At 51.4% G+C, this 12,198-nt stretch overlaps 2 protein-coding genes across 5 annotated transcripts in view; both read right to left on the bottom strand.

Annotated features, from left to right (window-relative positions):
• The window catches only part of LOC114605994 (uncharacterized), a 31,256-nt gene extending 28,551 nt beyond the window's left edge, over positions 1-2,705 (bottom strand). The window contains exons 1-2 of the mRNA XM_077935475.1: positions 2,510-2,705; positions 1,437-1,609 (exon numbers count right to left, since the gene is read on the bottom strand). The gene's annotated coding sequence lies outside the window, so the exon portion shown is untranslated. The remainder of the gene's footprint in view (positions 1-1,436; positions 1,610-2,509) is intronic.
• A 1,828-nt stretch (positions 2,706-4,533) lies between these two features.
• On the bottom strand, positions 4,534-11,805 carry LOC114605992 (uncharacterized). 4 transcript variants are annotated; one of them, XR_013394476.1, is made up of 5 exons: positions 11,358-11,805; positions 9,997-10,174; positions 9,671-9,786; positions 8,675-8,813; positions 7,132-7,863 (listed from the first exon to the last, which is right to left on the bottom strand). XR_013394476.1 is itself a non-coding variant. In XM_077935465.1 (4 exons), the coding sequence occupies exon 4, from the start codon at positions 6,425-6,427 to the stop codon at positions 5,627-5,629; it is 801 nt and encodes a 266-aa protein (XP_077791591.1). In that variant the 5' UTR covers positions 6,428-6,635; positions 8,675-8,813; positions 9,997-10,174; positions 11,358-11,501; the 3' UTR covers positions 4,534-5,626. The 4 variants fall into 4 exon arrangements, 3 of the variants coding, with proteins under 3 accessions (XP_077791591.1, XP_077791592.1, XP_077791594.1); XM_077935465.1 differs by lacking the exons at positions 7,132-7,863; positions 9,671-9,786 and adding an exon at positions 4,534-6,635 and having other exon boundaries at positions 11,358-11,501; XM_077935466.1 differs by lacking the exons at positions 7,132-7,863; positions 9,671-9,786; positions 9,997-10,174 and adding an exon at positions 4,534-6,635 and having other exon boundaries at positions 11,358-11,501.
• Between the last annotated feature and the right edge of the window lie 393 nt (positions 11,806-12,198).

Raw genomic sequence — 12,198 nt, 5'->3', positions numbered from 1 at the left:
TCTTGGTGTCATTCAACTCAGCTCCCTTTGGACTCCATGATGGCACCCCGACCTCCATAATCCCTGAAGCGGCAGGGCACGTACACAAGAACTTCTTAATCCTGTCAGATCGTCCTGCCTAACCCTTCCTCCGGGCAATACCAGGTGGCAGACGATGCATATCACTGTCCCATTGTCCTGCCACCACCGGTACTCAAGAAATGTTTATTTATCTATATCCCTCACTCTGCACATTCCCCCTCCCTTGTCTTAAATGTTAATCAGTGTAACCCCACCTCTCTGTAAACATATTCATGACGTGTGTAAAATATTCATGATGCAATCCATGAAACCCAACCTTCCCAAAATGTATTCATGACGTTTCGTGCACTGTATTCTGGGACTTGGAGGGAACTTTTAAAAGTCTATGTCGCCCCATTCTCGGGGTTCAATCTCGCCTTGAACCTGTTGCGCAATAAACTTGGATCTTCTGCTGCTTGCTCCTGTCTCCGGCTGAGCTCATTTTCCTCCGCAGGGACCCACGGACTTAGTCCGATGAGCTGGGTGGCAGAGCAGCCTCGCACCCAGATTTTGCCGTAACACCCCCATCGCTCAGGGAGGTCCTCCTCCGAGGGTCTTCTGCTGGTTCCCTTGCTGGCAGAAGTGAAGTTCCAGGGAACCAGGCAGAGGGCCTCCTGCCCCATGGAATGCCCTCCCTTCTGTGGGCAAGGAAACAGGCAATCATCTGACATTTAGAAGACAGCTGTATCAGGAGGTTTGTAATGTTTGATGTTTTACTGTCTTGTATATATACTGTACTGTCGGGAAGGTAAACAGCCTTTCCGTGCGCTGCTCTGGTTCGCCAGAAGCAGCTTAGTCATGCTGGCCACATGACCCAGAAGCTGTACGCCGGCTCCCTTGGCCAATAAAGCGAGATGAGCTCCGTAACCCCAGAGTCGGCCACGACTGGACCTAATGGTCAGGGGTCCCTATACCTTTTAACTATACGTACTGTAAGCTGCCCAGAGCAGCTGGGGGAAGATACTAATACTAGAACTTCTACAGTGGAACCTCGGGTTACAGACGCTTCAGGTTACAGAGTCTGCTAACCCAGAAATAGTACCTTCTGTTAAGAACTTTGCTTCAGGATGAGAACAGAAATTGCATGGCGGCAGTGGGAGGCCCCATTAGCTAAAGTGGTACCACAGGTTAAGAACAGTTTCAGGTTAAGAACGGACCCCCAGAACGAATTCAGTTCTTAACCTGAGGTACCACTGTACTATTATTATTATTATCTTGTGATTTTTTGTAGTTATCTTGGAATTTTTACTGCAATATTAGCTTACGAAATGTTATGGGTGGAGAAAATCACAGGGTTGCCGTAAACTATAATCCCACCCACAAACTCTCATTCACACACAGTCTATCAATTTGGAGGGGGGGGTCACACGCCTCACCTGTGCTAATACTGGCAGTCTTTGGCCTGCACAGGCACACCCGGTGTGTAGAGCCTCCAGCCACAGGCACTGTCTATCATGAAAATGGGTCCTTTGACTGGGAAGATTCATGCAGTCACTGTCATGGGATGATGATGGGTTGTATCTCAGCTTGTCAGTCACTCTGACATTGCCTACAAAGAATAGGGGGAACAGAAATGCTTTTGAGGTGCAACTTCTGTATCAATCCTGAGAGCCATTCCATGGACTCTGCACCCCTGTTTCTGATGACAGGTGTACATTATCCTCACCCTCAGCGGAAAAGACAATAAAGACGGAAGCCTGAGAGAGAGGAAAAGGTTTCTGGCTGCTTCCTGGGTGGGATTGCGGAAACCAAGAGTCGCTTCCGAGAAGGCCTCCCCCCTCGTCTCGGGATTTCCTCTCCTCTCCAGGGGAACAATGGCTGGACTGGGCAGAAGCGCTGCGTCCGGACAGGGCAGGGACTTATGGGGTGGGAAGAGGATGGAGGTTGCAGGAATGAAGGGGAGGGGGGACTGGACCCCCCACTTTCCAGGGATCCCTCTATGGTCGCCCTGAAGGGGGGGTCGATTCCTGGGCGGGAGGGATAAACCAAGGCGGCCCCCCCGGAGATTCCCCAAGTAAGCCACGATGGAGACGTGTCCCCAAAGACTGTTCTTCCTATCTCCCCCCCCCCCAGTGCTCCCCTTCCTCCCCCTCCCACTCTCCCGTAGTTTCCCCTGCACTCCGGCGCGACTGGCCCCTCACCCTGCTCGCCCCATCTCTCCATCCTAGGGCCCCCCAACAGGAGTGGGGGAGGGAAAGGGGGGTCTCTATCGTGGCTTCTCTCCGTGCCCCAGGGATGCCTGCGCGGGGGAAACGGGGCCAGGGAGTCCTCGTGGGTGGGCGCCCCACGTCCACCCCTGCGAGGAAAGCCGAGGGGGAGCTGGAGGGGTCTCTGCGAGGGGGAGCTGGAGGGGGGGAGCTGGAGGGGGAGCTGGAGGGGTCAAAGCGAGGGGGAGCTGGAGGGGTCTCTGGGTCCTCTTCTCCCCTCTCCCCCCCCGCGACCCCTTTACCTCTTTCTCCTCGCTCCCGATTCTCCTTTCCTGCAACATCCACGGGGGGGGGGGTCCCCTGCCTCCTTCCTCCCCTTTCCGAAAGCGCGCCCCCCTAGAGCTACGGGGCAGAGCAGCAATCCGGAGTGGAAGCTCCAATTCCGGGAGAAGGTTGGGAGGGGTCTCACCCCCCCCCCCACATTCCTGGAGCAGAAGCCGGATTGGAGGAGGAGGAGGAGGAAGGGGTGGGATGTTTGGGGGCGGGATCTGGGGTTGTGGGGGCGGGGTGACAGGAGGATGTGCCGGGAGGGGAGGGAAAGTATTGAGGGGGGGAGAGGAAGGTTTCCCCCCTCCCCTCTTCCTTCTGGATCAGGAGAGCGGGGGAGGGGCTGATCCCGGAGATCCAGATGCAAAGAGGGGTCCCCCCCCACAAGTGCAAGATCCTCCCCTCCCCCACCCCACGAGCTTAGATCCCTCCGTGTTTTAGGTATTGGTGCTGTTCAAACCAGGAATGGAGGGGGGCAGCTAAATGACTCCCCCAAATCCCAGCTCTGACTTAGTCCAGGACAAGGACCGTGGACACAGGCCCCGTCCAGGCACAACAGCCAAGAGGCTCAGAAAAGCAGCCGATACAATTGTAGCCAGAAGCGGATTCCAAAATCTGAGGGATCCCTTGGACCAGAAACAAGGAGACCAGCCAGGAAGAGCAGAGCAAAAGTGCAGCCAGTAGGTCTTGATTGAAGACTGTCGCCACAGGACTCCCACCTGCCACCAGGTGGAACAAGATGGAAGCCTCCAACAAAAGAAGACCCCAACTTTTATTAGCTCCGAATCCCCCATGCTACACCCCTCCTAAGACTACATCATGACTATATTATTGACACATCACAAAGAGGAGGGGTTGAGGGAGGAGTTGTGGTGGTAACCTGAGTGTCTTGTCGATAGCCAGTGTGGTGTAGTGGTTAAGAGCGGTAGTCTCGTAATCTGGGGAACCGGGTTCGCGTCTCCACTCCTTCACAGGCAGCTGCTGGGTGACCTTGGGCTAGTCACACTTCTCTGAGGTCTCTCAGCCCCACTCACCTCACAGAGTGTTTGTTGTGGGGCAGGAAGGTAAAGGAGAATATTAGCTGAATGAATGCTTCGGTCTCTGGCTGCGCTCCTTTTGTTCCGCAGGGACCTGCAGACTCAGTCAGACGAGCTAGGTGGCAGAGCAGCCTCACACCTAGATTTTCCATAACAATGTCTTATATAGATAATAAATGTACCTACCAAGCACATACATAGATATGTCAACCACGTGTCTGGAGCAGCACAGGAAGACCGCCCTGAAACCATTTTGACTCCCAAACTGACCAAATGTTTACTCTGCAAGGAGGGAGCGGGTGAGGGAACCTTCCCATTGTCTCAGGAATAGGGAAATCACCATCTCAAAGGAATGGTCAGACTACCAGGAAAGGGAATCAGATAAGGCATTATCAGAGAACCTGGCAGGCAGGAAAAACAACAACATTCACATTTCTGTTGTAGACCACCTTTTCTGTGATGTAGGTATGATTTTTGTAGTAGGTGGTCTTGGGTTACGCTCCTCCTGTGATGAATGCAGGGGTGGTCTGGAGCTCCAGGTCAGGGAATTTAAAATGTCTATATAAAGGCTGGCACGCCTTGGTTCGGGGTCCTCCTCAGGGGAGCACCCTGTTGCAACAGATCAATAAAGATCAGGCTTACTAGCTGCTTTGCTTCTCAGTAGTCTCTGGATGTCTCTGTTATTTCCTCCTACCGATGGAGAACCCACAAGGGACTCTATAAAGGGCTCTTGTGTCCCCCATAAGGGAAGAAGGGCAGCTTTTGTTTACAACAGATGGCACCCCAGATGGGACCTTCGGTTGCCCGGATTCTGGGGGCAAGGAAGGACAGGTGATCCAGCGTGCACCAGGCCATTTGCCAGGAGGAGCCACCAGTCCTCTGGAGACCCCAGGGTCTGGAATGAACTGGAGTTCCAGCGGGGCTAACCAGAGGAAGCAACGCTTGATCAGGCCGGCCACAAATTTATTTATATTTTAAAATAATCTTTATTGATTTAAATTACACACATATACAAAGAATTTGGAATCTCATACTGCATCTCCCCTTCCGGTCTGCTCCCCTTTTCCCCTCTTTCGGCTTATTGCCATCGCACCACAAGTCCCTGGGCTTTGAGCCTTCTTCCCTTGTGAGTCCCCCAGCTGGTGCCTCCCCCCACCAGCCAGTCCATAACAACAACAGCAGCCACAGCACTGTGGTCCTCTGGTAGGAAAACTCCCGAGTAGCATGATTAAAGCAAAACTTCTGGGACTATGGAAAAATACACTCTTTCCGAAACCCTGGAATAAGCAGGAGCTCTGGGGTTGCCCCATGGGGTTCATGAGTGAAGATGACCCCCCCCCCCCGGAGATTTCCCTGGTACCTGCAGCCCCTCCTCCCCCCTCTTGAAATTAGGCTTGGGGGAAATCTCCCATTCAATTTCAGTATTTCAAGTTTTCTTCAGAACGCGCAGGGCAGGAGGCAGCGATGAAGTTCTGGTGAAGAAGCAGTGCTTGGAGATCATGCGGTGGGGGGGGGGTGACAGAGTTTGGTGCAAAAACCAAAGGTACTTTCATCTATAATTATACTCATGATTGTGAGATGTTGCCTTCATTATTTCATTATTATACAGTTTAACATATAAACACCAGAACATCAAATATACTTCATTCTTTTAGGAATGATTTCCTGCTGAATTCATTGCTCAGGGCGGACTCTGAGAGGAAGGCGTCCCACACTCCATACATCTAAATGGGTTCTCCCATGTGAGAGTCCCTAGATGTTTCTTAATCACTCCAATATAAATAAAGCACTTTTTGCAGTCTTTTCATTTAAACTGCTTCTCCTGTCCATGAGTCTGTTGATTTTGAACTTCCACTAAGAGTGAACCTCTATCTAATTTCCTGATATTTATATGGGTTGTCTTTTGTGTGTGTTTGTTGACATAAATCAAGGCTTCCACTCTGACTGAAGCTTCTTCTACAGTCCATACCTTTAAATGGTTTCTCCCCTGTGTGTCTGCTGATGTTTTCTCAGATTTCCACTCAGAGTGAAGCATTTAGTATTTACTCCATACTTTTAAATGGTTTCTTCTGTGTGAGTCCGTTGATGAGTTCTAAGTTTTCCATTATCTCTAAAGCTCTTTCCGCACTCCATACATTTAAATTGTTTCTTACCGATGTGAGCATGTTGATGTCTTCTAAGGTTTCCACTATAACTGAAGCTCTTTCCACACTCCATACATTTAAAAGGTTTCATCCCTGTGTGAGTCTGTTGATGTCTGCTAAGGCTTCCACTATCACTAAAGCTCTTTCCACACTCCATACATTTAAATGGTTTCTCCTCTGTGTGAATCCATTGATGTCTTCTAAGACTTCCACTGTGACTGAAGCCCTTTCCACACTCCATACATTTAAATGGTTTCTCCCCTGTGTGAGTCTGTTGATGTCTGCTAAGGCTTCCACTATCAATAAAGCTCTTTTCACACTCCATACATTGAAATGGTTTCTCCCCTGTGTGAGTACGTTGATGTCTTCTCAGGTGTCCCCTCTGACTGTAGGCGTTTCCACACTTTATACATTTAAATGGTTTCTCCTCTGTGTGAGTCCATTGATGTCTTCTAAGTTTTCCATTATCACTAAAGCTCTTTCCACACTCAATACATTTATAAAGTTTCTCCCCTGTGTGTTCCCGTTGATGTCTTCCAAGGTTTCCACTATTACTAAATTCCTTTCCACACTCCATACATTCATATGGTTTCCCCCCTGTGTGAGCCCGTTTGTGCAATTTAAGGTTTCCACTTTGACTGAAGTTCTTCCCATACTCTCTGTGTGAGTTTTCTCTCTGTGTGAGTCCACTGGTGTCTTCTAAGTTTTGCATTGAAACACAAGCTCTTTCCGCACTCGATACCTTTAAATGGGTTCTCTCCTTTTTCTGTTCGTTGATGTGAACTATGTGTGCTCATTCAGTGAAGCATATTCCACATTTCACACATTTTAATGGCTATTCCTAATGAAATGAAAGGTGCCCTGTCCCCTGCAATTCTGTCTTCTCCATCACCTTTTTCAGAGTGGGCAGAAAGGAAATCCTGTTTGGGTTTCAGGAAAGAGAACACAGAAAAAAGGGCCCATCAACCACCATTAGCACCTTCTCCTATTTAAACATCTCCTACATTCTCCCATGTCCTACCCATTTTCCCAATTTTTAGGAAATGAAAATGGAAAGGTGTCAAATGGTAGTAATGCATCAGCAACCTTTCATAATCCTCAATCATCTTTAATAACACAGCATGATCTTGTAATACTGTTGTCCTCTGAGACTGCCTTTCAAATCAAGTGGCTGCCCCCGTTTCCACCTCTAGATCTTCATGAATCACCTGCCCAGTCCCACTGACCTCAGGAGGTCCATATGGACCATTTTGGGAGACCCAGGTCTACGACTTTTCTGGGGACTGTGGTCTGGGTCAGTCAGAGAACTAGTGACAAGGCTTGGTGCTTGGGGTCAGCTCAGGGAAGCTCCTGTTCTGGGAGATGGACCTCCGTCTACATGCCTTGCATTGCATGGAGAGAGCAGCAGAACCAGAAGGAAAGCAGATGGCGCATGGGAATCCCAGACGGAAACACCCACCCCAATGGTTATTTATAATGATGATGTGCTGCCTGATCCTGTGCTTGTCTTCTGACAGAGAACTATCCTAATCTGGCACTGAAAGGCAGGATATTCAAGGCAAGGAGATAACTGTTCTTCATGGTAGGTAGCCATTTTGGTCTGACACAGTTGAAGTAAAAAAAGTCCAGTAGCACCTTAGGGTCCTGGGAGAAAAGTAATGAGAAACCTAGACAGCATCTTAAAAAGCAGAGACCTCACCTTGCCAACAAAGGTCCATATAGTTAAAGCTATTGTTTTCCCAGTAGTGATTATGGAAGTGAGAGCTGGACCATAAAGAAGGCTTATCGCAAAAGAATGGATGCTTTGAATTATGGTGCTGGGGGAGACTCTTGAGAGTCCCATGGACTGCAAGAAGATCAAACCTCTCCATTCTGAAGGAAATCAGCCCTGAGTGCTCACTGGAAGGACAGATCCTGAAGCTGAGGCTCCAAGACTCTGGCCACCTCATGTGAAGAGAAGACTCCCTGGAAAAGACCCTGATGTTGGGAAAGATGGAGGGCACAAGGAGAAGGAGACAACGGAAGACGAGATGGTTGGACAGTGTTCTTGAAGCTACCAGCATGAGTTTGACCAAACTGCGGGAGGCAGTAGAAGACAGGAGTGCCTGGCGTGCTCTGGTCCAGGGGGTCACGAAGAGTCGGACACGACTAAACGAATAAACAACAACAACAACAACAGCACCTTAGGGACCAACTAAGTTTGTTCTAGGTATAAGCTTTCGTGTGCATGCACACTTCTTCATATAGTGAAGGGTAGTGTGAGATGGTAGTAGGAGTACCTTTCTGAGAAAAACCCCAGCCCACCCTCCTACGATATACAAGGGTATGGTGACATCTGTGTCAGTGTATCTGAAGAAGTGTGCATGCATACGAAAGCTTATACCTAGAACAAAATTAGCTGGTCTCTAAGGTGCTACGGGACGCGGGTGGCGCTGTGGGTAAAAGCCTCAGCGCCTAGGGCTTTCCGATCGAAAGGTTGGCGGTTTGAATCCCCGCGGCGGGGTGCGCTCCTGTCACTCGGTCCCAGCGCCTGCCAACCTAGCAGTTCGAAAGCACCTCCGGGTGCAAGTAGATAAATAGGGACCGCTTACTGGCGGGAAGGTAAACAGCGTTTCCGTGCGCTGCGCTGGCTCGCCAGATGCAGCTTTGTCACGCTGGCCACGTGACCCGGAAGTGTCTTCGGACAGCGCTGGCCCTCGGCCTCTTGAGTGAGATGGGCGCACAACCCTAGAGTCTGTCAAGACTGGCCCGTACGGGCAGGGGTACCTTTACCTTTAAGGTGCTACTGGACTATTTTTTAATTTTTTTATTTCAAGTGCTTCAGACCAATACGGCTACCTACCTGAATCAAGATGTCATGGGGTGTTGGGGAGCAGTAGTTCCTTTGGTGGTGGTCATGTCCTGCACCTTCCGGGGTCATTTTTCCACCCTTGGTCCCCACCCTGCACTCAGGTCTCACCTGTGGCTTCCAGAAGCTGTCAGCATGCAACAGGGGTTCAAGCAACGGCTTCAACCGGCCGGCTAAACCAGGTGAGGAAAGCTGATGGGTCTCAAATCCTTGGGGGGCTGGGGAATTCTGCTGCACCTGAAGTCAAGCCCTGGTGGATGGAGAGGAGGAGAACAACCGTGAATCCCACAGTCCAGAAGGCAGATTCTGCCTGTGTGGAAGAGGAACGTGAAGGGCAGATGGGGCACGTCCACCTGGAGGCTTTTTATCTAGTCCCAGGGTTACTCTGACATTGAATTATATATAAATTACAGTATTGAAATGCGCCTGCTCCCACTTCATATTCTGATATTACTCTACTCTGCTTGTCTGTTTCTTACTTGGGTGCTGTTTTGGAATGCTAAGTCAGAGTTACATTTTTGCTATTTTTGGATCCTGTTATGCTTATCAGTCTTCGGCTGCGCAAAGAGGGAGAACTGCGCAGCGCCCCTTCAGCGAGGCGCCTGTCCTGGCTTCTGCCTTAGCCTCTTCATCCTGCTGCCCTTGGCGCTGTTATCCAAGAAGCCAGAACAGCCACACAGTATCCCAGAAGCCAGATTCCTCTTGCTGTTCTGGCTTCTGGGATTCAAAAATCTTTTTTTCTTGGATCCCTCCCCCCAAAACTAGGTGTGTCTTATAGAGCAAAAAATACGGTAGGTAGCGCTCCGGCGGGAAGGTAAACGGCGTTTCCGTGCGCTGCTCTGGTTTACCAGAAGCGGCTTAGTCATGCTGGCCACATGACCCGGAAGCTGTACGCAAGCTCCCTCAGCCAATAAAGCGAGATGAGTGCTGCAACCCCAGAGTTGGCCACGACTGGACCTAATGGTCAGGGGTCCCTTTACCTTTAACTATATGTACTGGAAGCTGCCCAGAGTGGCTGGGGAGAAATACTAATACTATAACGTCTAGAGTGGTACCTCGGGATACAGGAGCTTCAGGTTACAGACTCTTCTAACCCAGAAATAGTACCTTTAGTTAAGAACTTTGCTTCAGGATGAGGGCAGAAATTGTGCTCCAGCGGCGTGGTGGCCCCATTAGCTAAAGTGGTGCTTCAGGTTAAGAACAGTTTCAGATTAAGAACGGACCTGCAGAACAAATTGAGTTCTGAACCCGAAGGACCACTGTACTATTATTATTATTATCTTGTGATTTTTTGTAGTTATTTTGGAATTTTTACTGCAATATTAGCTTACGAAATATTATGGGCAGAGAAAATCACAGGGTTGCCGTAAATTATAATCCCACCCACAAACTCTCATTCACATACAGTCTGTAAATTTGGGAATGACACACACCTCACCTGTGCTAATACTGGCAGTCTTTGGCCTGCACAGGCACACCCTGTGTGTAGAGCCTCCAGCCCCAGGCACTGTCTATCATGGAAATGGGTCCTTTGACTGGGAAGATTCATGCAGTCACTGTCATGGGATGATGATGGGTTGTATCTCAGCTTGTCAGTCACTCTGACATTGCCTATGAAGAATAAGAGGAACAGAAATGCTTTTGAGGTGCAACTTCTGTATCAATCCTGAGAGCCATTCCATGGACTCTGAACCCCTGTTTCTGATGACAGGTGTACATTATCCTCATCCTCAGTGGAAAAGACAATAAAGATGGAAGCCTGAGAGAGAGGAAAATGTTTCTGGCTGCTTCCTGGGTGGGATTGCGGAAACCAAGAGCCACTTCTGAGAAGGCCCCTCCTCTCCCCTCTTCCTCTGGGGATTTCCTCTCCTCTCCAGGGGACCAATGGTTGGACTGGGCAGAAGTGCTGTGTCCGGACAGGGCAGGGACTTATGGGGTCGGAAGTGGATGGAGATTGCAGGAAAGAAGGGTGAGGGGACAGGACCCCCCACGTTCCAGGGATCCCTCTCTGGTCGCCTTGAAGGGGCGGCATTCCTGGGCTTGAGGGAGAAGCCAAGGCGGCCCCTTCGAAGATTGCCCAAGGAAGCCATGATTGAGACGCCCCCCCAAAAAATCTGGTCTTCCTATCTCCCCCCCCCCCAGTGCTCCTCTTCCCTTCCCCCTCCCTCTCTCCCGCAGTTTCCCCTGCACTCTAGCCGCGACTGACACCTCGCCCTGCGCGCCCCATCTCTCCATCCTAGGGCCCCCCCCGAACAGGAGGAAGGGAGGGACTGGTGGGGTCTCTATCCAGGCGTCTCTCGCGCCCCTTAACCCTTTCATGGGACGCGCGCAGCCTGGGAAACGGGGCGAGGGGTCCGCCCTGCGAGGAAAGCTCCCTTCGCAGCACGCGTGCCGGGATCCAGGCCCCACGAAATGCGATTTGGGGAGCTGGCGGGGTCTCTGGGTCCTCGTCTCCTCCCGCCTCCTCCCCCCGCCCTTGCCCCCCATCCCTGAGTCTCCCCTGCACCCAGAGCCCCCTTGGCTCACCCCTCGCCAGGCGCAACCCATCTCTCCGTCCCTATTGCCCCCCAAGACGAGCAAGGGGGGACAGGGGGGGTCTCTCTCCTGGCTTCTCTCCGCGCCCCAGGGATGCCTGCGCGGGGGAAACGGGGCCAGGGAGTCCTCGTGGGTGGGCGCCCCATCTCCGCCCTTCGCAGCACGCGTGCCGGGATCCAGGCCCCACGGAAGGCGCTTGGGGGAGCTGGAGGGGTCTCTGGGTCCTTTTCTCCCCTCCCCCCCCCCGCGACCCCTTTACCTCTTTCTCCTCGCTCCCGATTCTCCTTTCCTGCAACATCCACGGGGGGGGGTCCCCTGCCTCCTCCCTCCCCTTTCCGAAAGCGCCCCCCCTAGAGCTACGGGGCAGAGCAGCAATCCGGAGTGGACATTCCCGGAACAGAAGCCGGATTGGAGGAGGAGGAGGAAGGGGTGGGATGTTTGGGGGCGGGATCTGGGGTTGTGGGGGCGCGGTGAGAGGAGGATGTGCCGGGAGGGGAGGGGAAAAATTGAGGGGGGGAGAGGAAGGTTTCCCCCCTCCCCTTATCCTTCTGGGATCAGGAGAGCGGGGGAGGGGCTGATCCCGGAGATCCAGCTGCAAAGTGGGTCCCGTCCCTCCTACAAGGTTTGCATTGCAACATCCTCCCCTCCCCCACCCCACGAGCTTAGATTCCTCCGTGTTTTAGGTCTTGACGCTGTTCAAACCAGGAACGGGGGGCAGCTAAACGACCCCCCCCCCAAATCCCACCTCCCCACCCCAGCCTCTGACTAAGGCCAGGACAATGACCGTGGGCACTTTAGCAGGAACCCCCCCCCCCAAATCATTCAGTTTCTACAAACTTCACACACACTCACACTGCATACGCTATACTTCTCTTATAAATTCAAGAAAATCAACCATACATCGGATTTGCACTGTTCCACTTCTGTTTTACTCCATGAAGGAAGGACTACAAAATGGGGAAGGTTTGAGACAGGCCAGCCATAATCCCTTGAGCATCCCAGAACATCCACAGGAGCCCTGCCCAGTTGCTATGCCAACCCTGATGGTCCTAGACAGAAGACAATCAAGATCACAAAGAACTTGCATATGGGAGTGGATT

The sequence above is a fragment of the Podarcis muralis genome, chromosome 10, assembly GCF_964188315.1.
Source record: "Podarcis muralis chromosome 10, rPodMur119.hap1.1, whole genome shotgun sequence".
In the NCBI taxonomy this organism is placed as follows: domain Eukaryota; kingdom Metazoa; phylum Chordata; class Lepidosauria; order Squamata; family Lacertidae; genus Podarcis; species Podarcis muralis.
This window is presented reverse-complemented; position numbering and strand designations above follow the sequence as displayed.

Bases quoted from the DNA above. Each gene is read 5' to 3' on its own strand.
- LOC114605992 (XM_077935465.1), bottom strand. From the start codon at position 6,427: ATGCAAAACTTAGAAGACACCAGTGGACTCACACAGAGAGAAAACTCA.